Source organism: Vidua chalybeata, chromosome 15, assembly GCF_026979565.1.
Source record: "Vidua chalybeata isolate OUT-0048 chromosome 15, bVidCha1 merged haplotype, whole genome shotgun sequence".
NCBI lineage: Eukaryota > Metazoa > Chordata > Aves > Passeriformes > Viduidae > Vidua > Vidua chalybeata.
The window spans coordinates 1,424,881-1,451,824 of record NC_071544.1 but is presented as its reverse complement, the minus strand read 5'-3'; the positions used below and the strand labels follow the sequence as shown (position 1 = coordinate 1,451,824).

Genomic DNA, 26,944 nt, shown 5'->3' with positions numbered 1-26,944 from the left:
GTGCGGCGAAGCACCTGGCGGTGCTGAACGGTGCTGTTAATAACCAGGTGTGGAACGCGGCAGCCACCCGGCATCATCCCTCTCACCCAGGCACGGCCCGCCCTCTGTCCTGCAGCTGGAGCTCCCATGAGGACAGAGCTGTCCTGGGGACGTGGCCCAGAGGCAGAGGAACCGTCAGGGGCTGTCACCCGGTGGGACACTGGCCCCGAGCTGTGCCACTATGGCATGGGCAGCAGCTCACCCGTGAACCTGGTGCTGCACCCCCACCGGCAGAGCCCTTCTGGAGCAGGGATGGCCCCTGGGCTCATTGCATCTCACTTATGGCTCCAGAGCCTCCGAGGGATTGATGGCAAAAGCCCTTAGATGAGTCTCTTTTTTTGGCAGTGAATAAAATAGGACTTGTGCTGGTGGTGATAAGAGACTGCAAGCTGGACCCATCTGATCCTCACAGCAATTCAGAGAGGCTGATGCTGACATGGCAGAACAGGTCCTGCAATAACCTTCATATCGCAGCACACAAAATGGGGTGAGAAAAAGCATTTTTAAAAGTGACTGGGGAAACTCTGCAGCTGTGATGCCATCCTATCTCAAGCCCAGGGTTCCCCTCTGGCCTCTTTGGAGTCACATGTACTCCAAAAACGCTCTGCTCTGAACTCAGGCTGGGTCATGACTCATGTCTTGGGCTGTAAAAATGCATTTCATTCTGTCAGCATGGAAAGTGGCTGTGGGCAGCTCTCTGCAGCAGTGAGGCCGGCTGGGGCAGGCTGTTCAACAATTACACTCGCTGGAGCCCAAATTCGATCTCACGTTTTGCTACAGCACACAAAAAAGGTTCAGGGAAAGAAAAGGCTGGAGGGGAAAAGTGTTTCACTTAAAAATCCTGGTAGGACTCTTTCCAGTGGCTTGTCTGGCCACAAATCCATCTATTTTGGTGCGAGTGCAAAGCCTGGACCTGCGACCTCAAGAGTCTTCTGCAGCCTGTGGAATTTGCTTTGTATCCAGGAGAGACACCTCTCATGCTCGTCCTGGCATCCTTCCAGAGGGAAAAGGGCAACTGAACCCTCTGGATGTCTCTGCATTACTGTGTTAAACAGCATCCATGGCTTTTTTCTGGTGCTACTTGCAGGTACTTTTAGTATGAAAATATCACTAAAAGAGTTACCTGTCGAGGGGCAGCACAGTGAGGCTTCACAGCATTGGCACCTTGCAACTTAATTTTCCTTTTGGACTTAAATGTTCAATTATGTGTCTGGGGGTGTTTAGCACCAGTCAGGTAATTTCATTAGTGACCAAATTTGGGACACGTTGCCACAACTGAGCTACTGAAGAAGGCAAACAACGTGGAGAGGAGAGGAGAGGAGAGGAGAGGAGAGGAGAGGAGAGGAGAGGAGAGGAGAGGAGAGGAGAGGAGAGGAGAGGAGAGGAGAGGAGAGGAGAGGAGAGGAGAGGAGAGGAGAGGAGAGGAGAGGAGAGGAGAGGAGAGGAGAGGAGAGGAGAGGAGAGGAGAGGAGAGGAGAGGAGAGGAGAGGAGAGGAGAGGAGCCTGGTGGCTGCGGACGAGCATATGGCAGTCCTGGGCACAAACCCACACACCTTTTCCTGAAGAAAATCTAGATTCCTTAAAGGAAGGGGTTTAACTAGGAGGGATCAATTCCGTGAAGGAAATCCAGATTCCTTAAAGGAAGGGGTTTAACCACGAGGGATCAATTCCATGAAGGAAATCTGGATTCTGTAAAGGAAGGGGTTTAACCACGAGGGATCAATTCCATGAAGAGCAGTTACCCTGTTGCCGCTGCTGTCCAGGACAGAGCGATGGTGTGCAACGGGGACAGGGGCTCTGTGCCTGTTAAAGCTTTGGGCACTAACGAAGCCCAGGAGCAGCTGCAAGCAGAGTCAGCTGAAGGATTCCTGCTGCCTCCCACCAACGCTGCCTCAATTCATCAATTACCTATCTGCTTAGTCCTTTTCTCCATCCTTTTACAATCTAAATAGCACATTTTATAGTTGCTGCTAAGTGATGTGATCAACATCAATTACCTACTAAAAGAGAATCAAGTCTTGATTTAAAATTAAGTGCTGCATTTTCCCATGTTCTTTATATGTAGCCAACAGAATAATTGCAGTGACATAAAAACTAATTACACAACTCCACAATTAGGCCTCCCTCCTAGTGCTGTGATTGTCTTTAAGTATACTGATGAAAAATTACTCCCAGTCCCGAATTACTCTCTCACACCCATCTTCTCTAGTACCTTTGGAAAAAGCCCTCCACCCCATCAGACCAAAGAGAGGAACTCCAGATGCAGAAAGTAATACATGCAGAGTGTATTTTCTTATCTCTTTGACGTGGGAGCAGTTTCAGATGTGGGATTTGGTTGGGATTGCCCAGGGATGCAGCAGTGCTCCTCTCTGGATGGACTGAGCATCTCAGTGAGGCTTCCCTAAATGCCTGGTGACAGCAGGGAGAAAATCCTCTTCCCAATGCCCCAGTTGACATTTGGCTCCTGGGCTGCAAGCAGAGAGACTAGTCCTGCCTGGCCGCCAGCCTTGGGCTTGGTGTGTGGAGCCCAAAAGGAGGAGGAAGAGGCTGAAGTACAGCAGTACTTTTGGCCATCCAAAGGCCAGGAGTTACATCCAGGCAGCAGTCACGTAGCTGCCTGAGAAACCATAAACCCCAACAAAAATCATAAACATCAATAAAGCTCTGGTGCACTCCTGACAGGCTTTGAGGGATTTGATTCCAGATTATGTTTTTGAGATGTTTACAACCAACCTGGAAAGATTGAAAATATTCAATTACCGGCAAGGAGAGCTGAGATTTGCTTACAGTCAATCTCCTGCCTCCAGGATCTCTGTGGGTGCCAGCAGTGAAACACAGCATGGGTGAGCAGAGCCATGGGGACAGTGGCCCAGGGACAGGTCCCCTGATGTCACTGAACATCTTTCACTAGATGCTTAAGCATTGCAGGTTTAATTTTGGGGCTGGCACATTGGTTTTGGCTGCTGTGCAGTGGATCTCCTGGCCTGTTCCTCAGCCACAGCCCAGCCCTTGCCAGGGAGGGCTGCACAGCTCATGGCTGATTTTCCATCATTTCTGCAATGCCATCACTCAGTTGCATTCGGGAGAGGGGTGGGAAATGCTTTGGAATGATTTTAATCAGCAGAGTGCTTTGAGTGAAAGAGGTGAGGGGACCTGTGAGCTGCCTGTGCCTTCTCTGACTTTCCCACCTCATTTCAGCATCAGCTAGGGGTGCCAAGGCTGAGAATTTACACCCTTGTATTTACCTGAAATACATTCCTCAAAACCTGTGGAAAATAAACGGGGTGGTGAAGTAGCCTGCGGCAGGGACGATGTGATGTATAAGGCAAACATCTCCAGATCATTGTGAATATTTCCTCCTGTTCCCAGGCACCCATCCAATATTCCCACCTTGTCCCCATCCCAGAGCACTGAGTGCCACCTCTAGGCTTTCCTTGGAGATCTCCAGGGTTGGGGACTCCAAGCCTTCCTGGGCAGCCCCTGCCAAGGCCTGACCACCCTTTCCACGGAGAAATTCATCCTATGTCCAACTTAACACGATGCAGAGGCGCCCCCAGCCAGGCAGTCCCGTCTGTCCCTTCCTGAGGGACAGATCCTCCAGGACGGGGCTGCTGCCCGCTGCCCGGGACAGGCCGTTCCTACAGCCAGGGAGGCTCCTGCCCGCTCAGGGCAGCCCCGGCTTCCGGGGCCCGACCCCGGACACGACTCAGCCCGGCCCGGGACAAGGCTCAGGCCGGCGAGCCGAGCCCGGGACACGGCGAGGCCAGGGCAGCGCCAGCGCCGCCGCCGCCGCCGCCTCACGGGGCACGGGCGGGGCCCGGGGGCGGGGCCAAGGGCGGTGCGGACAGAACGGGACAGCCCAGGGGGTGTGGCCAGGATTGGGGCAGTGCTGACTGGGTGGGGCGGGACTATGGGCGGGACTAAGGGCAGGAGCTGGGCCAAGGACGGCGCTGATTGGCTGTGGCGGGGCCGGGGCGGGGCGGCTGGGGCTGGGCGGAGCGTGCGCAGTGCGGAGCGGTGAGTCGGGGTGGGGGGGTCGCGGTGGGCGGCGTTGCTGGCGGCCCGTGAGGGCCGGGCGGTGGCTCCGGGTCGGGACCCGGGACCCGGGATCCGGGATAGAGCCCTGGTTCCGGCCCCGTGGGCACCGGCCGCTGCCTCCCCCCTGCGCTGCCCTCGCGCGAGCGGAGCCGGCGGTGAGGCCTTGCCGGGGTGGGGGCTGCCCGCCGGCCCGGTTCCCCTCAGAGCGGCCGTGGCCGGGCCGTTAGGGACGGTGCGTGCGCGGCCCCGGGGGCTCGGGCAGGCCTGGCAGGACAAGCAGCTGCTGCGGCTGGAATGTTGCTGCAGGGACCGCAAACGCGGGCCCTGTGAGGGGCACTTAGGCACACCGTCGGGGCAGGACAGGGATCCCTTACACTGAGGGGTTTAAAACAAAAATATTTACGCGTAAGTTTCCCCCAACGGGCACAGTTTGGATCCTGCCTGGAGCGTGAGGGTGGGCTGGGTGTCCTCTGGCCTATTGTGTACCCAGGCTGCTGTGGAATAAAAACGTGCTAGAAAAATTGGAATAGTTTTGGAATATTGAAATGGATGTTTCTTCAGGGTGTGGGCTCTGTAACACGAGGTCTGAATTTTAAAATTGTTTTAATTGTTTTGGTACAAACCTGCATATAGTTCTCTGGCTGAAGAACTGGTAAAACGATGCGTTGCACAAGGCCAGGAAGGGAGTGCTGAGCAAATGGGATTTTGTATATAAACGCTGCTTGGAATGTTGCCGTAAAATATTTAAGTTACATTTAGAATGTTCAGTAGTTGACTAGCACTTGTCGACAGAGCACTGACGCCACCCGCCTTCAGGAGGGTCTGGGTTTACACCAAGTTCTGTAGACACAATTTCTTAAGGCCAAGTTATTTATTCTGCAGTGTTTTTCTGCTAGAACTAACCCAGTCCCAGTGCCGTGCAGAGGCAGAGCTGCCTGCACCAGTGCTGCTCAGTGTGCCTGCCAAAGGAGGATAATCTGCAGAGGCATTTCTGTGATGGAGCTTTCTGTGGAAGAGGCTGCTCCGTGCATAGCCCGGCAGGAACCTTTGAAATGCAGATAAGTGTCCAGAGGGCGTTAGAAGAAGATGACACGCCCTGTCATTTACTGAACGTGCTGCCGCAGTGTTCCTGCTCCCTGTGATCATTTGAATTCATTTGTTCTCTGGGAGGAGCATTGTTAAGGGATGGACTTCTAATTTTCTCTCTTTCTTTCTTTTCCTCAACCCTGCCTTAAAATGACCCAGCCCTGCCTTAAAATGACTTTGCTTTTCAGCAGCCTCTAGGGCATTTCTATGGTGGAAGTATCCAAAATACTGTCCCAGAAACTTCAGTGTAGGAGTCCCGCTACCAGAGGTGGGAGAGCGGTGTTGCGAGTTCCTGGAGGGTGCTGTCTGTGTGACCCTGTATTTACCATATTTGAAGGGATACAAATACGATTCTTTGGAAGAAATCAGGTGGAAGCAGTGAACTGGTGAATTGCTGGTGAACTGTCAGAACAGCCTTTGAACCCACAGTGTTGTCCCTGTGTCCTGAATCAGCACAAGAGCAGGGTTGGTGCTACTGCCACCACCTTCTTCATTTTTGCAGTGGAGAATTCCTTTAGCCTGAGCAATAAAACACCTGGAAAACTTCAGCACCCCCAAACCTGTCTCTGTCTGCTTCTGCTTGGGTTGGGCAGATGGGGTTGAAAGCACAGCAGCCATACTTTGAGAATTTGTGAAGCATTGGGTTATTGGGATAAATTTAGGGATACTAGTCAGCCTTTACATGTGCTCATCCTGTGTGCTACTGACTCCCTCTGTGACTTTTATAACCCACCTCAGCTCTTACACTCTGCGTTCTCCTCTGAGAAATAACTCTCGACTCAGGCTCGTGAGGGAGGTGAATCAGCTTTAATTAAGATCTGTCGAGCACTTTGTTGATAAGTTCTCAATAGCTGGTTGCTATTTTTTATGAACACGCAGATATTCTTAGCACCTGCAGTGGGAAGTGACACAAGGCTGGGGATCTCTGCAAGCAGCCCTGCAAAGGGAGACGGCGCCTGCTCGCCAAGGATAGATCCATTCTGGCTGTGGTTCGCGAGGCAGCTCAGCAAAACCCCAAATCCCTCTGAGTCTTTGGGAAATCTGAAATGTTCCTGAGAGCTAAGCCCTGCTTTTGCATGAGATCTGTAGCTTTTGCCCCCTCGCTGGATTTCTCCCAAGCTGCTGGTTGGGTTTGGTGCAGCTGTTTTCTGGTGGCACCAGCTGCTGTCGCCTGCTTTGTAACACCTTGTGGCAATGACTTCAGTGGCTTTCAATGACTGTCCTCTCAAATTCAGGTGTTTGGGGTAGGCAGGGCTGGGTGATGGCCCATGTGGGCTTCAGGCAGTCACAGAGGTCGGTGGGGCTGTGTGGGGTGGGAGGGGAGGAGGGAAGCTGGGAAGCCGTGTCTTCCCCAGGGCAGCATCCCCTTCCCTGCTGGCTTCTCTGCTGCAGCAGCGAGGTGGCAAATGAAGCTTGATGAGCTTTGTTTGTGAGGGATAAGGAAGGTGTGAATGGAAACGGTCACACTGGTGCTGGGTCTGTGTTGTGTGGGTGCCCCTCAGCAGGATGAGGAGCTCTGTTGTATTTTGGGGAAGAGAAAGCTGTTCATTTGGCTTTGTCACTGCTGTAGGAGTAGCCAGATGGAGGATGCTAAAATGAAATAGAGGGCTGGAACAGCCTCCTTGTCCGTGGCCCTGTCCTGAGCCAGGTGAGAGATACTTGGCTCCAGGGTGGAGACACTGGTGGATGGTAGTGCAGATCTGGACAGGGCCCAGTTCCCTCTGGGCCTTGATGGAATCCCACTCTCAGAGCCTGACAGCTCATCTAACTTGCCCTTGCAGCAAACTGAGCAGCCAGTTTGTCTCTTGCCTTCATAGAGCGGGGAGCCTGTGGCTGGTTGTCCTTGTAAATAAACCCTGTTAAAATCTGGGAGCTGGTACTGGCTCTGGAGGGAGCAGGGATGGAGAAACCTCTCCACAGCTGGTATGGGGCAGCATGTTTTATACTGCTGACTGCTCCTGCTGGCTGCCCAGACCCTCTGGTTTGTCTGTAACTCAGAGCTGATACCCAGCATGGAGCCCAGAATTGGGTATTTTATGTTCCTGGATCACAGGGTGATGTTCAGCTCTTTGGAGCTGTGGTGTCACAGTGCTGGCACATTTAGTCTGGTCCCAAGTTTTCCCCAGGTTCTCTCTGGAGAGCTTTCCCCTGGACTCTGTTTGTGTGCTTGATCTCTGTTTGTGCTGTTTCCAAGTGCACTTCTTTGCATTGTTCTCCTTGCTTTTCTTTCTATTGATTTGTGGGTGTTTTGGGAACTTTTCTTCAGTTTATCAATTCTGATCATGACCTCCAGAGTGCTTCCAGCTCTTAACTCCTGGGCATCCTTTCAGGTTTTATAAAAGTGCTTTCTCTTTCGTTGTTCAAACGATTAATGGAAAGGTTGAACAGAAGCAGACCTGGGCTGAGCTCCCAGGGCCCATACACAAGGATTTCTCTTGTGCTGACAGGGAATTGCTGATAGGTACCCCTCAAGTGTGTGGGCTTAAGTTGCTTTGGTTGGTCTTTTTTTTTCTTAGTTAGTAATGAGCACTGGGCCTTATGAAGGTGATCTTGCCCAGACCCAGCTCCTCTGGCTTTTGAAAGCATCAGATTGATAGAGTGAAAAGCCTGCTTTGTTAGAGGTGTGATGGGCAGGTCTCTCTAGTGGCAGACTGTGCTCTCCTTCTGAAGGCTGAGGTGATTTTTAAGAGCTTTCATGAACTTCGTTCACCTGGGGCCTCTTGCTGACACTTACTGGGACTGGCACAGCTCGGAGGCAATCCTCAGCCCTGCTTCCCACTCAGAGCTGCCTCAGCAGTGGGCTGTGCATGGGGGAAGCTGTGTCCAGCATCTCCTGCTCCCCTTTTCTCTCCATAGGTCTCGCCTCAGTGAGAACTGGACTTGTCTGTATGTGGCTAAGATAGCAAAAATACATTTTTATCCTCAAGCAATCCCAAGTTCCTTGTGTGGTTGTTCTTCTCAGGAAAAGAGAAAACTACTTGTTCTGGAGAAATTAATGACGCTCAGTTTTAGTCCTAAATAGTGTGTCACGGTGGGTGTGGTTGCAGGATACCTCATTGCACTGGGCCTTTGCTGTCACCTCAGTGCCAACTGCTTAAGGAAGCGGAGTTACTTGAGCTGAAATAGATTTCACTGGAGCAAACGTCTCTGCCCAAGCAGGACCAGCTCTAAACTCCCTGAGTTCTGTGAGTACTGAGCTGCTGGGCTCAGCTGCCTAAAGTTTAAGAATTGGTCCTTTTCTGAAGTGCTCTTCCACCTGCTATTCCATCTTTCTTTACACATGGGTCTAACTCTGGGGTGAAATTTGGGCCCCACCGAATTTAAGGACAACAAAGGATTCCTCTGTGGTGTTTGTGTCTTCCTCCTCTCCAGGCTGGTAACTTGTAGTACCCAGCTGTTCACTCCAGCTGTGCTTCAGGGACACCATCAACAGGATGGAGACACTGTGCCCTCTTTGTTCTCCTGTCTTGGTCCATGGCTGATGGTAGAATCATGGAATCATGGAATATTCTGAGTTGGAAGGTACCTACAAGCATCATTGTGTCCAACTTGGTGGATGCCCTGACCTAATTTCAGTTCCAGGGCAGAAAATTCAGTCTCCCTAAAACATTCCTATGGCTTCTGTTGGAGTCTTCCTCGCTTTTTTTCCAGGGGGCTGTGTGCTGTAGTTAAATATGGATGGAAAGGTTGTGTTCCACTCTGGATTACAGCTGAATCTCAGTGGTGGATAAATTGTCTAGTTTGCAAAGCCCTTTGGGCTTCATGGGCTGTAGGAAGCTGTATTTTATTCTAGATGTGTGTTTGCTGATAATTCTATAGGATTTGCAGACAGCAGGTTGTAAGAGCCCTGATTATACTGGTTCCCTGTGCAGTCAGACTCTGCCCAAATAATTCAAGTGCCTGCTGCAGAGAGAGGGAAAGGAAGATGGAAGGATGATTTAGAAATCTCTGGAGTAGATGGGAAGAAGATGCAGATGTTGATCTGAAGGAGATACCAAGCCACATATATGCCTTTAAACATCTAAATAAAAGTCAGGATTTTTTAAATGGTTGCATACTTTAAACCCAAATAATTCCTTTAACAAGACGTTTTAAAGGTTTAACTTAATTTTAGAATTTTTATTTCAAGTGTACTTCCATAAAATTAACTTTTTGAATGCAGAATGCTTTAATGTCTTCCGTGTTGGTGCTCATTTGCAAGAAATCTCTGCACATTTATTTCTTATGTACCAGTTAAATCTATCAGCCAACAGATGTCAAGTGTAGCAAAAATGCTATAATAATATTATGGTCTAATAATAGTTATAATGATTCTAATTACCTGGTGCAGCTTTAAAGAGAGGCAGATTCAGAGATGAGTGCAAAGGAGGTGTTTAACCTTGAACTGCAGAAGCAGGGCACTTCCAGAGGTGCCTGTGCTGTGTGTGCCTCCTCCCTATTGGACATCCCCCTCCCTTTATTTCCTCCAGCAGACGGGGAGCAGCACTCTGGTGTGTTTTTAATGTTCAGGCCTCATTCTGGCTGTGTTCAAAGAGTGCTGGTGAGCTGAGGATGAGCACGTTTCCTGCAATACCTGGGAGAGTGAAGCCTGCTCATTTTCAGTCCCTGTCTGCCCTGCTCTTGGTGTGCTCCCACTGCCTGATGATTGTGGATTGCTCCCACCTCGGGAAGGCACGGAGCCTCAGCAATCTCCATCCCCTATGCAAGCTGCTTGTGCTGCTCTTAAGTGACAGGGGAGGCTTTGCCACAGCCTGGGAAGCACAAAGCCACAATCTCCTGATGGGAGAGCATTTGGGGGTGTGCAGGTGAGTGGCTGTGAGTTGTTGATCCCCATAGAAGCTTTGGTGTGGGGGTAGGAAAGCACTGGGCTGGTGCTTGAGTGCTGTGCTTGCCTTGCCTTCGACAGTCTGGCCCCACAGAGCCTTGTCAGAGTCTCCTTCCCCAGCTGCTCTGTGTGCCAGCTCTGTTACATCACTCCCAATGCCCTTTCACCACCATATTTTTCCTTTAGGAGGGATCCTGGGCTGCATTTGCTGTATTCCTGTGGCTTTTGCTCAATGTTGCTGAGTGCTGCTTGTACCTTGGGGTCCCAGTGCTCGTTGTTGCTGTAGTGTAATGGATCCCCTCGTGCCACAGCCGCTCATTTTAATCCTGTGACATGCAGGGGTGAGGAGTCCCTGGCTCACAGACCAGCAGCCTTTCCACAGAGGAAGCTCTGCGTGGGCTGGAAGTTGACAGCTTTCAATGATTATACACTGAACCTTCTTCCTATAAATAATTGATTCACAGGCTGATGAGAACTACAGGAACTTGTCTCTCAGTTGCTTCTCCCAGGCACGGACAGCAGCTGGAAATCTACTGTTTTCCTATAAAATTGATCTAGAGGTGCCCTTGCAAGGTTTTCTTTATTTCCAGCCTGTTTGTAGGCTGACATGCTCTGCTTCTCGGACAAGCCCTGCCTGCCAACACCTGCAGCACACCTTGTCCCAGGGCTCGTGCTGCTGAGAGCTCTGCCACCTTCAGCCTTTCCCTTGAGGAGGTTCAGCCTTTCCCTTGGGGAGGTTCAGCCTTTCCCTTGGGCAGGTTCAGCCTCTCCTTTGGGGAGGTTTGCCTTCTTGCTGGAGTCAGTGTGTGTGTGTGTGTGTGTGTGTGTGTGTGTGTGTGTGTGTGTGTGTTGGTGCATCACCATGGAGATGAGGCCACCGGAGCTGCAGGGTGCAGCCTTTTCCAGGCTCACGTGAAGAAGGATGCAGTAATGGGCTCCTCTTATTTAGGGAAAATGATTTCTTGGAGTAAATAAATTGTCAAAAAACATTCGGCATCAGCCCAGGTGCTATTAAGGAGAAGATCTCTTGAAGCCAGAGCTGTGAGGCTCATGCAATATTCACCTGCTTTGCTGTGTTCCACATCAGGCGTTGCCGCTGTGCCCAACACTGGCCCACTGACCCACTTGTACTTTTACTTACCCTGAGATAACAAAGCTTCTGTTGCTTTTATCCTCCCTGAGTATGTATTTCTCATCCTGCCACAACAGCACCTTCCTGCATCCCTTTCCTTGGCCACTGAGTGTCCGGGCTTTCAGTGCTTCGAGTGGTTATGAGGCTTCACTTCCCATGGCTGCTGCTGCTTTGGCTGGGTTTGCAAAGGACATGCAGGGTGTGTGGCTGCAGTGAGCTCTCCCCCATGCAGAAACACCTCTCTGGGTGGAGAGGTTGTGCCAGCACACCCCAAATGCCTGGTCTGGTCATGCAGACATTCTTGGGGGGTTGGGGACACTGCCCTTTCCATGTGCATGGCCCTGGCACACTCTTTCCTTTCTAGTTTCTGGTACACAGAGACCTCCCAACAAGGTCTGGAAGAACCCTGTGGCAACTCTGCCTCATTGCCTCCATGTCTCATTCCTGACTTCATCTGTAAACATCTCTTTGCCCTTGCTAAAATCACTGTCTCTTAATTTCTCTATGCGGGAGTATTATTTAATTTGTAACAGTTTTAGGACGTTATTTGAAAAATCCGATATGAAGTTGTATTTCATTTACTGTAATGATCCACTAATGCAGGCATATTTCAAAGGCAGGTGATGCAGTACTGTGGGGTTTAATTAAATTTTGTTTTTCAACTGAGCATCAATAGACAGACAATAACAAATGGTGGACAATATGCATACAGAACAAAGTCTCTTCATTTTCCTTTTCAAGACTGTGGAAGTGAAAATGTATAGCCCTTAAAATGGACTTGGCCTGCTCACAACTGCTGCTTTAGTGTAGTTAACTCACTTCAGGAGGAGCTTTTTCTTCTTACTCTGACTTAATTAATTTTCTTGCTCTCTTCCTGCTCACAAAATAAACTCTTACACTGTGGAAAATTTCCAGCAGGAGCTGTGGGTGATCTAAGTGCTTCTGCAAGTTCTGGATGTAGTTTTGAATACTGTGTTGGTACCTAGTGTGTGATGGCTCCTCCAGATGGGCCCTCCTGAGGGTGACAGAACAGAAGGGCTGGGTGTGAGGTTCCTGTCTCTGGGAACTGGACATAGCATGTGCCAGCCTTGGAAAGAGGGAAAAATAGTGTTGCTGCCATGGTTGTACTCAAATCAGGAATCAGCAAGTGGCTCTGGAGTGCATTCTGTTCCTCTTCTCCCAGCAAGCATGGGGTAATCAAGTACAGAGTGTACGTGGGGAAGCTGGGGAAGAGTGTCCCATGTCAGCAGGAGGCTTCTGGGAACCATCCCAGTACTCAGTGTGGCACTTGGACACGTGTTCTTGGGTAAAGAAATTTGTCACTGGTGCTGTAAATGGGCTCCTTTGTTCAGATTTGGGGAACAGGGTGAGATGGGGTGGCTGAGGCAGATTTGGTTTTCTTCCGGTGTCTGGAGAATTTACCATTGTTCAGGAACAGAACCAGAGTTTGCTGAGGAACCCGATGCGAGTGTGACTCCCACTACACTCCAGCCCTTTGATTCTCAGAAATCTCTCAAAGGCAGAGAGCTGAAAAAAGCATTAATTTTTCAGAGGAAGAGTCTCCATTCAGAGATGTGAGTTCAAGCCATGTCCTGGGTTGATGCCCAAAGCTTTGCCTGCTTAACCTGCCTTCAAAGGCTGGGGGCAAGGGCTGTGCCTGGAGCTGGCACTGCTTTCCACCACTGAGCTGGGCTGGATCACAGTCCAGAGAGCTGCTGGCTGGAAACTGGAGCATGCAAAGGCTGGGAATCTGTGGGAACCTGACTCCTGATGTCTGTGCAGCTGTAAGTGCCTGAAAAGCATGGCTGGAAATAACAGTCTGGAGTCTGTAACCTCCTCCTCCTCCCTGGGATCTCGATGTAACACTTCCTGCGTTCCAGGCACAGCCTGTGTTTGCTCCTTGCTGGAAGCAGTGCTATGAGTCCTTTGCAGCTCTCCTGGTGCCTGGGCCAGTTGAGAGTTGTGTTCTGAGCTGGGTGAGAGCCTCCTGGAACAATGGATGGAGTCCTGTGCTCCGTGCCAGTCCCTGTGGCTGGAGAGGAGTCCTGGTACAGATAAAAGGGTATAAATATAACTCATCACCAGGCACTGGATGCTCTTTAAATTGGGGAAACCCCACACAGCTGAGGTTGGTACTGGCCCTGCTAATGCTGGGGGAATGCCCTGTGCCTGATTCCTTGTTCTTCCCTTGTTCCTTGCTTTAGGCTGCTAGATTTCCCATTTGCTCACTTCTCTTTGTTGATAGGCAGTGTCGAGGGTCTGTTGCTGGGGTTTGGGGCAGGAGGTTGCTTTCTGGTGACTTGAAGCAACACCTCCAGCTTCTCCTGTCCTTCCTTTGCATCTCCTGCCTTTCTCCCTGTGGCTGCTCTCACTCTGCCATAAACTAATCTCCTTCCAGTCAGGAACCTCAGGCCTCTTGCAGACTCACTTTTATGGGGCCATTATCTGTCATCTACAGAAGGAGAGGCTTTCCTGGCTACGGTAGGGCTCAGGTGGCTGCTCCCAGATGGAGCACACTGGAACATCTGGAGCCAGCAGCTGAGCCCTGGGCTGAGGGATGTGCCCTCTGTGCAGACCAGGGAGTACTTGAGCCTGGTCTTTGCAGGAGCAGGTGAGTGATTTGAGATGCTCACAGTACTGCTGGCATGATTTATTCTTGCAGAAGTGCCCACAGCAGTTTTAGGGGTTTGTTCTGCCCAGCAGGATCACAGACAAGGACATGCCTTGGCCCTGTGCTTTAGTGGGTCTTGCAGGACTGTGCAGCAAACGGGACCTGCGAGGGGCCTCAACACAAGGGCACAAGCCCAGTGCATGGGAAACTGCAATGGTGCTTGAGAATGAACAAAAAAAAAAGTCTCTAGGACCATTTAAAATGAAAAATTAGTAATCTGAAATTCAGTTTTGAGGGAATTCTTGTAGCATGTGCTAGCTGGGAGGGAAAAAGCACTTGCTCAGACAAGTGATAATCCATTGCAGCCCATTCCAGACACCTGACAGGTATCAGCCTTCCTCAGGCCTCCGTGGGATGAGCAAGGTGCAGTGCCACTGGATGAGGAATGTGGAGTTTCTGGACTATGTGGAGTGTTAATTTAAACACCAAATCCTTGTTCCTAATGGGAACTGCTGGTGGCTGCCTGACATGGGGATGCTGCACGGGAGTTGATGGCTCACAACAAGAATTGTGCTGGGCTCCACAAGCACTTGGGCTGACACTGGCCGGCTCACTTCCTTGGATTTCTCCTTTGGAGTTTGGCAGCCGTCTGCTTCAGGGAGCACAGTGGCCTCATAAGAGTTTATTTGATCTGACACATGACAAATTGTTTCTGCTGGCGGCTACTTGAGGCGCAGTCTGTTCGCTGGCAGCCGCGGCTCTGCGGGCGCAGGGAAGTGGAGGAAGGCAGCCCTGCCTCCTCCTCTTAGGAAACATCAGCGCAGGGAGCGTTGCTTTGACCCCCCCCGCCATCCCAGCCTCCCTTCTGCAGGTTGATAATGGTGCTGTTGGCATGGATTATTATTGATGTTTGTGTGCTGGGTGTGTCTGCAGGTGCTGGTTGTGGTTCCCATGGCATGTTGGCTGTGGGGCAGAGGAGAACCTGTGTTCTGGAACCAGACCCAGTTGCCATTAAAAATGCTTTGTTAAGTTCCTTTTTTTAGGACACCCTTTTAGCTCTGCAATGAACAGCAGATTATTACATTCCTCAGCAGAATAAAAAGTACATGTCCCCTGTGAGATAGTGTAAATACATTTTATCTGTTCTATTACCTGCAGTTTTCAGAATATGTCCCCTAAGCATTTTAATCTTGTTTTCCAGAGTTGTCTCAGGGTGAGGAATTGCTCCTATTTGCAACTTTGGGAATGATTACTTGTTCATTAATTTCTTCCCTTTCTTGCTGTCCATCTATTATTGCTTCCAAGAGGAAAAAAACTTCTCTGTAAATCTCTGCTGGAACAGGGCTGAGTGCCTGATTAGACAGAGAGTTATGTGTGCTGGGAACGTGTTCCTGGGGGATCATCCTGGAGCTGTGCATGGAGCCCTGGGTGCTGCTGTTCAATGCCATTGGGCACACAGAGCCCACCAGGTGATGCCTTTTCCTTGGTCTTAAAATTAAGAGCCAGACACGGTTAGGGGATAAAGGGTTTTTATCTTGGTATTTAATAAGAATCTTTATGGTGCACCACTTCACCAAGGTGGAATGCGCTGAAATGCACACACACACGGTAGATCATATATACAGTTTTATAGACCTTGCAAATTAGAGTATTTAACAAAGATGCCTCAATGAGAGGCTTGAAGGAATAGCGTGGTATCTTCCTATTTTGAAGTATTCCTCACTAGATGGGCTTAATTTTAGTTTACAGGATGTATTTTAGAGAGGACGTTGGTTTCTCAAGATAGTGTAGGGCTTTCCAGCCTCCAGTTGAGAGGCCTTTAAGATGTTTAGTTTTCTGGCCTAACAGAATGCCAGGTTTATGCTAAGTTATCAGATTTAAGGAATTACAAGTGTGCATGTTAGGGGCACTGAGAATACATAAAAGGTATATAAAAGAAAAGGCAAAAAATCATCATGGCATCACAGGTGCCCTGGCTGGCTCCCTGCTCCTTGCCCTGGGATGAACAAGCCCAGCAGGCAGCACATGCCAGGGCAGCCGGGCACACCTGGAGCACACCTGGAGCACACCTGGAGCACGGTGGCGGGGCAGGAGCTGGAGGTCAGGGCAGCTCCAGCACCCGAGCAGGGCTTTGCTGCTGCCGTGCTTTGCCTGCAGTGCCGGGGCTGTTACGAAACAGAAACAAGACGGGACAATGTGGAGCAGTTCCTGCTGCCACGCTTTTGTCCAGCAGCTAAAAGCCAGTTCAGCTGGTTTTGTGGAAGCCTTGTTTGCTTTGGTCTTTTTTTGCTCTTTAAGTACAGACTTAAAAGAGCTGGAGACTGGAGGCCACTGTAGTTATTATTTCTTCCTGAATAGCACAATAAATGTACCATTTGTTCCATAAATGACAGGGTCCTTGCCTCAGAAAACATGTGGCCTGTTCCCACTGCTGTTCCCTTTGACATATGAGGAACTGCCCCTGCCTGCCTCTGGGTGCGTGGAGATTTCTCACTCCCTCATTGGGGTCGGTGCCAAAACTTGTCTTGACATGTGACGTGTGTGGTCACTGGAAGTCACTGTGGAGGCTGTCACTGAAACAGCCTGGACTCACAGAGCAGCTTCATTTAGATGGCAGCTGATGGAGGAGCTCTGCAGAACAGCTGGGGATAAAATCTGTGTGCAGGAGGGGACAGCTGAGGGCTGTGGTCATCGTGGCAGAAGCTCAGACATGTACAGATGTGGTCTGGCAGACCTGTGGTGGATGAGCCGTGTCCCCAGCTGCCATGGCACCACCAGGATGTACAGGCAGCTGCTCAGGATATTCTGGTGTCTCACAGCAGAGAGGAAGGTGCTGCAGGTGCCTCTTTGATCAGAGCTGAGGGTGTGTGGGGGAACAGCCTGCTGCTCACTCTGACAGCAGATTTCGAGCTCTTGGCTTTGCCAGTCATCTCACAGCAAACACCGAGACACGGAGAGTGAAAGTCCCTGTTGTCCTTTGGCTGCTGCTTGGGTGTTTGCAGAGCCAGCAGGTGCCGTGACAGCCAGGACTGTCAAAGGAAGAACCCTCTGTGGACCAGTGCTGCTCAACTATTGCGATATGCCAGTCCATGAAATGGCTCTTTATAGGGTGTCTCACCAAAAGGATTTTCCTTTTGAGTGTCTGGATCTCCTGCTGTTGGTCTGAGCTCCAGATGAGCAACAGTGCATTGACTGGAAGGTACTGAGGTTACAAACAGAGTAATTGTCCCTTGGAAGAGAAAATTGCGGAGGAAACCCACTCAGTTCTGGTCACATCTCTGTTCTCCTCCTTCCTCAGAGCAGGTTTTGGAGTGCTGTGGCTGAGGGGCTTTAGCTCAGGAGCTAAAGCAGTACTTTACTCCTGAGGGAATCCCACAGCTCTGAGGAGCAGGGAGCCTGGTCATGGAGCCCAGGAGGGACCTGTGGACTGGGAGCTTTACTGCCTCTCTAATTCTCTCTCCATAACCCGTCCGTGCAGATCTCCCTGGGGCAGCACAGTGTTCCTGTGAGGGGAGCCTGGTGAGGCGGTGCTGTGGTTCCAGTGGCGCCGCGGGGTCCCGTGGCAGTGCAGGCAGTCACAGGAAAGCTGTTTCATAACCTCTGCTGGGATTCATGAGACATTCAGAGACAGGTTCTCCACTTAGTCAATGTTTTATAAGGATTTAAGGCTGAGGAGCTCTTTGAAGCACCGATGCAGCTTGTTCTGCCATGACAAGGTGGAGATGAATGCTAGCGTGACTTCCATTCCCAAGGAAAATGCTCTTTTGCACGGATCACAAGCTGTGGCTGTGCTGCTGTTTGAAGAGACCAGAGGAATCTCAGATCCAGGCACTCAGTGCCACATCAAAGCCTTCCAGTCTGAAGTTGAGGTGCTGGGGAGCTCCAGCTCCATGTCCTTCGTGTTTGGGCAGCAGAGGGAGAGAAGGTCCCTGGACCAGGAGTCGCTTAGGGGATCAAAGCTCTGCTTAGCAGAAGCTGAGGAGGCAAAAAGCCAGGATGGCAGCAGGAAGGACACAAACCCTGCGGAAGATCTGGGCCATCTGATAGCAGACCTCCAGAGGGGCCTGGGAGACCTTCTGCTCTGCTGGAGGAGTGGGGCCAGCATTTCCCCCCGAGGAGGCAGACCTGCAGTGTCCTGGGCTTGACTGGAGCCATTCCGTTGTGCCTGAGGGATTGTTTAATTAAAAAGAATGCTGCACCATCACATTTCAACTGTTTTCTCCATACATTGCTGCAAGTAACATCTAAAATAGCTCTAAAAGACAACAAACCATTCCCCAAAGCAGAGGTGGCAGATGAAGAACACGAGAGGGAAGGAGTTATGTTCTCTTTCAGCTTTCTGTGTCTGTGCATTTGCTTCTGCATTTGCAGCCCCTAGGGCTTGTTTTAATTTAAATTTCCTTAGGAAAATCCCTGCTGAAGGAGTGTTGCCTGTGGTGGCTGGCTGTTCTGCTTTGGCTTTGTCTTGGGGAAGCTTTGATGGTTGAGGGGCAAGAGTTGCTTTTCAGTCTTGGTGGGAAATGCCTGGATAGAGGAATGACAACCACCATGAGAGTCACTTCTGCATGGTGAGACTGATGGTCTCTCAGCTCTCCCTTCGTGCTCATTCCTGTCCCAGGGCTTATTTAATTGCTTAACAAAGGCATCCTCTGCAACCACTGAGAAAGGACCAGTTCAGGGAGGGAAAAAGCAAACTTGTATCAAGCCTTTCATCCAAGCACAGGGAGATGTTGCTGCTGACCTCGGTGTTTGTAACTGTGGTGTCTGTGTTGGGAATGGAGCAGCTGAGCCCCAGCATGGGGATTGATGTGTCCAGATTAATGCAGGGACTGGGGACAAAGCGAGGACTGGTCTTGAGGGAGCCTGCGTGGCAGCATGTTGTGTTCATCTCCAGAGAGCTCCTTATTCCCCTTCAGGGGCGGGTTTGAGATTGGCCTGTTAGGGTTTATCCCAGGTTTTGCTGCCAGTCTGGCAGCTCCTGATTGGGTTTTACCCACAAGGTGGATCCCAGTGACCTCTGCCTTTTCAACTGGGAGCTTGCCCCAGAACTGGGAGCATGTGGGAACCGAGCCAGGGCTGGACATCCAGCCAGGCATCCCATGCAATCAGTCCACAAGCTGCTGTGCCATGTTATTCCTGACCACATTTCCAGAGCACGCAGCAGGTGAGCCCCATGTTTGCTGCCCGTGTGCCATCCTGCTCCCTGTCCCCTGGGTTGTCACAGGGCGTCAGAGCTGTCACCACTGACTGGCGCTCTGTGGAGAGGTGAGAAAATGCATTTTTCATAAAGCTCACAGCTCATGGTTCCTGATGGATCGATAGGGCAGCTGGAAGAATACTTTGCCTGCCCACTGTTGGGGCACCTCTGTTCCAGGTGCTCTGCAGGGATTGGCAGGGGGTTCCTTGGCTTGGCAGTCCCCATGGGAAACCTCCAGGCTGAGCTGGGCCTGGCACGGAGGGTCCTGGCTGGGACAGGCTGAGATTCAGCCAGGGGCAGGGATGGTTGTGCTGGGCAGGCGGTGTGAAGTGGGTGCTGCTGTGGGAGTCGTGTGCTGGATCCATCACTGCTGGATTTCTATAACACTGAGCAGGAATTTTTCACAGTTTCTTAACCTCTTAATTGAGTTTCTTTATAGGGAAGCTGGCATCTGACAGGGGAAGGAGGTTGTTATTCCCTATGGGAACCACGGGTGAACAGCAGGAACTTGGAAAAGACAAAAAGCTGTTTCCAGAGAGGCTGGGAATAAGCCAGTTAAATATTTGGCAATTTGTGGGCTCAGCTGCAGTGGGATATCAGGATTCTCTGGGACCTTGCTAGTACAGGTCCCGGAGCACTTTCTTTCCTGTTAGATTCTCTAAGCTTGGGAAAGCAGAGGGGATAAAACCACACAGAATGCTGGGAGATTCCTGGGATAGTGTGAGGCAAGGTGTCACCTTGCAAACAGGAACTGATGGAAAGGATAGATCTGAATGGGGGGAGAAAACATCACTTATTGTATGTGCTGTGCTTGGGAAATTGCAGCAAGGAGTGGGAGAAGGGAATAGGTACAGGCAGGATGAGAGGTGTTTTCAGCTGGGAGTTGGGGTGGTGGGGAGGTGAGGAGGAAGGGAAAAACTGTTTCATGTGACTGAGGTCAGGCAATGTGACAGCTTTCAGAAAGATGTTTGTCCTGAAGGTCCCTGTGCATCTCTCATCTCCAGGCAAGTCCTAAAGTCCTAAATTGGAGCAAATCAGCACCAGTGCTCTGGTGTGGGCCCAGAGGTCCCTGCCAACCCCAGAGCTGTGAGGAGCAAGAGCGTCATGTGGTGTGCAGGCAGTGCAGAGCCCTGTGAGAGCAGCTGCCAGAAATTCAGATAGATGCACTGCTTATAAATAATAAATGATAAATCCAGCCTCTGATCTCCGAGGCACGCTCTGCTACTGCACACTCCATGCTGGCAGAAAAGACTCCCCCATCCTGGACTCAGCGGTCTCTCTCTGGCGTGGAGGGTCTGAGGGATGCTGGGGAGGCAGCTCGTGGAATTGGGGTCGTGCTGAGCCACGGTGGAGCGTGGCCCCTTCTGCCAGCAGCGCTAATGAGGGTGGCCCCTGTGCCACGGCTGCTAACAAGCGGTGGGGAGGGCGAGGGCAGCCTTATCCAGGCTTCAAACCACCCCAGCTCAAAGCTGTGCTCCTGCCCTCTGGAGAGCAGCGTTTTGTGTGAATGCAGCCTGCTGAACGAATTAATTAAGTCAATTTAAATGATAGACTAAACGATGCTTAGTGTTAAACTGTGCGAGTTGTATAAACAGCAGGGTCATCAGGGTTGCTGTGGCCGGGTAGAAGGGGCGGTTCTGGCTTTATCCAAGCGATGCACAACAATTCCCTCCCCTGCTCTTGGGGGAGCTGTGGCAGTGCTGGTGAAGCTGCTGGTGCCAAGAGCTGTCCCTGCCGTGCCTGGGCACTTCTGGGCTGTCTCCTGCTGCTGAACACATCCCCATTCTGCTCCTGACACCTGGCAGTGCTGCCAGAGCTGTGTTGGGTGGTGTCATGGCCAAGCTGCTGCTCGAGGGGCTGATGTGAGCTGATGGCTGCACAGGTAGCCCGGAGGGGTTATTAATATTTATTGTTATTATTTGTTAGCAGCGGTTGCAAAGGTTGTGTGAGTGCTCGGTAGATGCCAAGCTCTGTAAACATGTGTTTGTGCCATGGTTATCCTGCCCCTCCCACCCTGTGCCCGTGTTACAATTCCCTCCTGTGGGCTGGTTCCAGTTTGGAACAGGGCTTCTGCTGCAGGTGGGAGCAGGACCTGCTGCTGTGCTCAGGCTGGGCCCAGCCAGCCCGGCTTATTCCTGCCAGCCTCAAAGTGTGGCTTCCTTGCTGTGTGGGTTCCCTGTAGGCAGCAAGAAGGTGTTCCCAGAACTTTTCCCTTTGTGTAGGAGTGTTTTTAACACGCCAGAGCAGAGTCCTAGTAGGAGTAAATGATGAGGAGCAAGCAAGAAGAATAAATGTTTTTTTTAAAAGCAATTTCATAAGTGACATGAATGGAATGGTCTGTATGGCAGCTACACCCTCTCCACTGAGATCCTGGAGGTGTGAGGGGGCTTGGAAACAACTGCTGCTCCCTGGGCTGTCCTACTGTCTGGGGCTTTGTGCCCAGGTGGGACCCTCTGGCAGGGCTTGGGGCTCTCCCTCTAGTGGGGCTGGGGATACCCACTGGAGGCACTGGGGTGCTTTCCTGAGGACAGGATGCTTGGAGGAGCAGAGCTTCTGAGATCATCCCGGGCATTGACCTCAGCTAATGGTGTGTGCAGGTTGTCCTTCTTGAAAGCACAGGATTGTGCACACCTAACTAGTGACTGGGGAAGGACATTAGTCTGTGGCCTCCCAATAATCCTCTGTGGTCTCCCAATAGTCCTCTCTTTGCCCACCAACTGTTTCCTCTCCTAGGCACAGGCTGAATTTCAGTTCCAAACCTCCTCTTTCTCCTGTTGGTGTAGCTGTGCAGTCATCAAGCAGGAGGGACAGCTGGCCACAGGGTACTCCCAAGGTGCCTGTAGCATACCAGCAAACATGAGTGCTCCTCACAGACCTGGGACCCTCTTGCTCAGAGGAGGAAAATTGCAGGTCAGGTCAGGTACATTTCCTTCTCTTTCTCTGTGGCACTGCACATCACCCAGCCTGTCATGGCGGGCTTCGCCGTGGGTGCCACCCATTAGAAGGACATTGTGTGTGATGGGGATCTTGGCTCGCTGTGAATGCACTCTGTGTCCTGAGAGCCTCTCCAATCCCACAGCCCCTGTGCATTGCTGGCTAGAGATCATTCCCTGAGTGGCTGTTGCCCAGGAAACTTCCCCTTCAGCCGCAGAGGCTGCGAGTGCCGGCAGGTCTTTGTGCCGTGGTTCAGCTGGAGGTGCCTGGGCCGTGTTCCTGAGGGTTCCCATCTCTGCCCTGCACTCAGCAAGGGAGCTCTGCTGGTGCTTTGTGCTGGGAGGCGCACGATGTGCTGCTGGTGCTCCCGTTGCCATCTCAGCGAGGCTGCCTGGACAGAAACCTGGCCTGAATTTGTTCATCTGCAGGCAGTTTTACAAGACTGTAATACCAATCCTGCTCCCTCAGATCATCCCTAGGTGAAAACAAGGATTAGCTTATTGCTATTGCTTATTCTTAGAGATAATTGGTATTTTTGTATCAACACTGGGGTGGCAGCAGGACCAGGACAGTGCCTGTCCCTTGTGCTGGCACTGCTGAGGGACCTCCAATCTTGTATCCAGTTCTGAACTCTCATGGCAAGAAAAACATGGAGGGGCTGGAGCGTGTCTGGGAAGGGAACGGAGCTGGGAAGGACTGGACAGTGCTGTGAGGAGCAGCTGGGAAAGGGACTCAGCCTGGAAAAAAGGAGGCTTAGGGGGGATCTTCTCCAGGAGGGTGGAACCACGTTGGAGTCGGGCTCTGCTCTCAGGGAACAAGGAACAAGACAAGAGGAAATGGCTACAAGCTCTGCCAGGGCAGGCTCAGGGTGGACATCAGCGGGAATTTCTCCATGGAAGGGGTGGTCAGGCCTTGGCAGGGGCTGCCCAGGGAAGTTTGGAGTGCCCATCCCTGGAGGTGTCCTGGATAGGACTGGAGGTGGCACTGAGTGCTCTGGGCTGGGGACACGGTGGGCATGGGGCACAGCTTGACCTTGATGGTCTTGGAAATCTCTTCCAACCTCAACGATTCTGGAATTTGGCTTCCAGCTGGCTGCAAAGCCAGAGGCTGATGTTGGGGCTGTGGAGCTCTGGGATGTCTGTGTTCTCTCCTGGAGCAGCAGGTCAGAGCTCAGATGAGGCTCCCGGCGGATTTGTTGGAGTGGCACAGGACGGGCAGTGTGGGCTCTGTGCCAGGATGTGAAAGCACAGCAGGAGGCATTAATGAAATGTGCTCCTCTTGCTGGCTTCCTTGGAGCTGTCACTGTGACTGTGGGAGCTGCGTAGCTCCCTGTGCACAGCTCTGCCCTCAGTGGAACGTCCCTGCTAATGGGGAGCACAGCTCTGGGCTGCTGTTTCCCACAGACAGGGATTTCTGGAGCTGTGGAGCAGAACCTCGCAGCCAGCAACATCTCCTCCTCTGACAGGAGGGTTACTGCCAGCAGTGGAGACTTCTCAGAGTCTGACCCTTTGCTCTTTCCCTAGTATCTGATTTTGTTTGACAAAAAAGGATTATTAAGAAAAAAATCAGCCCCTCCACTCTGCACAAGGGGAATTTGTGGCCTCCCTAGTCCAGCCTGGCTGCTGTATGTGCTGGATCCCCAAAGATGCCCTCAAATCCAAGCAAACATTCCCTGTGCAGATGGGGTCACCATGACCACCCTTTCTGCTTCACAGGCTGCAAGGGTTGTTTCTGGACATCCGTTGTGTCCACAGAACACTCAATGTGGAAATCCTCTCCTGCCCTCTGTGTGTGTCTGTCTGTAAGGAGATGTCAGCCTGTGCAGGCTGCTCTCCAGGAGCTCCAGAGCCCCCTGTTGCACATGTTGGCTCCTCCTGCCTACCTGGGACCGAAGCAAAGTGCTAATTGTTGTGCAGATGTCATCTGCCAGGCAGGCAGGAGGCTGGAGGCTTGAAAGAGGCTGTGCTGTCATTTGCTAGCAGCTTCCTCGGTACACGTGAGCTCTATTTTTATTGGGAGTGTGCATTTGCTTTCAGCCACTGCTTTGTTGAATTTCTTTTTCCTTTTTTTTTCCTTCTTTTTATTTCCAGGCTTGCAGATAAAGTTTGAGGGATACATCTATTTTTCATTATTCCAGTTTTGCTACTTGTTTTATAACTGGAAAGAACTCAGCCAAACCCAAAAACCTGTTACCTGTGTAAAAAGCAGCAGTTCATTCTGAGATGAGAAGGAATTGTGTATTGTGGTCACACTGGACTGAGGTCATGACTGTGGGACTGTCCAGAAGGGCACAAAGATCAAGATCTGCTGGGAGCAGAGGGCGTTTGAGGCTGTGCATTGTGCTCTGGGTGTGCCAGCTCAGGAGCCTGGGTGTTGGTTGTAGCCTGGTTTTTCTTGGCCCTGTCCCAGGAGAGAAATGGAGGCTCTGGCCACCTGTTGGCTTATGAAAATAGGGGGCTTTTCTTCTACTCCAGCTGTGGTTTAATAAGGGTTTGTGGGTCCTTGAGGTGGTTCTTTGACCGTTTAGAAAAGAGGAGGCACTGAAGGGGGAAATGGGAGGTGATGCTTTCCTGCACTGTGAGTTAAGCAGGGGAACTCATTGCTCAGGGATGCTGTGGGTATCAGAAATCCAGATCTGTTCCAAAACCAATTAATGAGAAAAATCCCATTGATGTGGTAGAGGTGGCTCAGAGGTAGAGGCTGCTGTTCAGGAAGACCCTGCTCAGGAGTTTCTGGAAGATGCAGAAGTACATCAGGTGCACTGTTACCTCTGCTCCCTGCCCTGTCCCTCTCCTGTCCACCACTGACCAGTGGGATGTGGGGGGTTGCTTTTTCTTTTTCTGGCAAAAACCGAGCAGGGAGAGGAAGAAGTAGCAAAGTGGAGTGGAGGGACAAGGTACCAGTGAAAGAGTGGAAGGAGAGGAGGCTTCCCTCCATGTCCCTGAAGGCTTCTGGGGGCAGAGGCTCTTTGGGGGCAGGAGCTGGTGTTGGGTGCTGCTGTGGGCAGGTTTTCTGCTTTGTTGGACACAAAGTGGTTGCTTCAAGGAGGGAAGACTCTCCTATCTGATGTGCCATCCTGATGGACAGCAAAGCAAGATATTTTGGACTGCGTGTAGGGGAGGAACTTCTTTAAAACCTGGATAGGAGTAGGAGCAGACTTGATGGAGGGATGAGTAATGAAGGAGTGTTTGAACGGAACTAATCAGTCCTATCTTCTTTCAAAAGACCTCATTTAGTTTAATTTAGCAGCATGTAAATTTAGAGCCAATCAAAGGAAATACTTGTGCAGCCTGTGTGCTGGCAGGCTGCTGCACTCCCTAGCCCAGCAGCGAGCTGAGGGCTGTAGGTGGATCCCGAGCCTTGCGTGAGGCACTGGGGGCACACGTGTGCGTGCTCACATGCAGGGTGGGCACACCAGCTCCGTGCCCGGGCACTGGCACCTGTGACAGCAAAACCCTTCATTTCCCCCTTCTTTTGTTCAGCAGGAGCTCTGTGGTCCATCAGGGTGGCTCTGTGGTCCATCAGGGTGGCTCTGTGCCATGGCTCTGCTCCCTGGTCCCCTGTGAGCCTGGTCAGAGCCAGTTCCTGGCCCCATGGCTGGCTGAGCCTCTGCTCTAAACAGCAGGGAAAGCCTTGTGCTGTAGGAACCACCGAGTAAACCTTGCTGACCTCTGCAAAATGTTGTTTTTCCCCAAGAAAAACCTACATATGGATTAGATGAACCCCCGATCCTTGGACAGCTGGTGGTTTTGTTTAATTTGAATTAACACAGCTACTTCTGTGCTTAAAATGAGGCACAGGCATAAAAAGCCTTCACGGGATTGCACTGCTTTTTATTTTTCCCTATAGCTGTCATCCATTGCACTGACACAGTGATTTTAAACAAGTCTTGCAGGTCTCCACATATTTTCCAGGAGAGATATTATCCCCTGTGGGGTCAGTATAAGCTGCTTGGCATTACCTGTCACAAACCCCATTAGCAGTGAGCCCCCCTCGAGCCCTGTGTGCTCACACCTCGAGGTGTTGTGCTTCCTGCTGTGTCACACCCCTGATCCCACACTGCGTTGCAAAGTGTTGTGTAAAGAGTCCTGAAACCTGCGAAAATGGAAAAAAAAAAAAAAAAACAGTTGGGTTTGTTTTGCTTTTCATTTCAGGCTGGTGGCAATGTCTCCTTGGGCCGGGCTCCTCTCCACCACTGCCAGAGTCAGCCTGCTGCTGCTGCTGGGGTCTGTGCTCTTCTCCTGCTCCAGCCTGAGCCACAGAGTGCCTGTAAGTTTTGGCTGCTCCAGCTTGACTTCACACTGATAAAACATGGATGTTTTTTGCCTTTAAGGAAATGCCCATTATTCTTTAGGAAATCTCTTTCTTCAGCTTGAATTATGAAAACAAAACAGAAAGGGTTCTACTGATTTCTATGTAAATGAAGAATCGCTTGTATGGTGCTGCCCATTTTTGCTGGAAATGCTAATGAAAATGGGGTGTTGCAAAGCAACTGTGGCCAGGCAGTGACAGCAACACTTAAATGAACCAAGTCACATCCTTTTATCCTTACTGAGCATTTAAACCCCAGCACTCTTCCTGAGCAGAGCTGGTAAACATCAGCTGTCTCCATTATGTGTTTGAACAGATCCAGCACTGGGAGGCTTGGTGGTAAATTTACAATAGCCTGTATCACTAACTCCCTCTTGGATAATCACAGAGCTGTGGAAATAATAAGTAATAACTGCTCCACTCACTGCATTTTAGTCCTGTTGAGTCTTGGCTCAGAAAATGTTAACATTGATTTTCATCTGCAGAACCTGGGCTCTTATGGCTGCGATTGTTCCTGAGCTTTAACCATTTGTTATAATTTGAACAATTCCAAGCCCGTGATGCACTCAGCAAAACCAGGAGTTAAGATCTGGTTTCTCGTGCATTTCTGAAATCGCAGTCCCTTTCCACAGCTGAAATAAAAACATTCTATAGGTTTGTCAGCCATCTTTGTGTGTTACCACAATCAGGGAATCGTGGAATGGTCTAGGTTGGGAGAGACCTTTGTGATTATTGAGTACAACCTTTAACCCAGCACTGCCAAGGCCACCA

At 51.0% G+C, this 26,944-nt stretch overlaps 1 protein-coding gene across 2 annotated transcripts in view; it reads left to right on the top strand.

The window, feature by feature from the left end:
- The first annotated feature begins 4,013 nt into the window (after window positions 1–4,013).
- The window catches only part of SIL1 (SIL1 nucleotide exchange factor), a 106,876-nt gene continuing 83,945 nt past the window's right edge, over window positions 4,014–26,944 (top strand). Inside the window, exons 1-2 of one of the 2 annotated variants that reach the window (XM_053956426.1) lie at window positions 4,014–4,056; window positions 26,017–26,131. In XM_053956426.1, the coding sequence (XP_053812401.1) occupies window positions 26,027–26,131 (105 nt within the window). In that variant the 5' untranslated portion in view covers window positions 4,014–4,056; window positions 26,017–26,026. The other variant, XM_053956425.1, reaches the window with a different exon arrangement.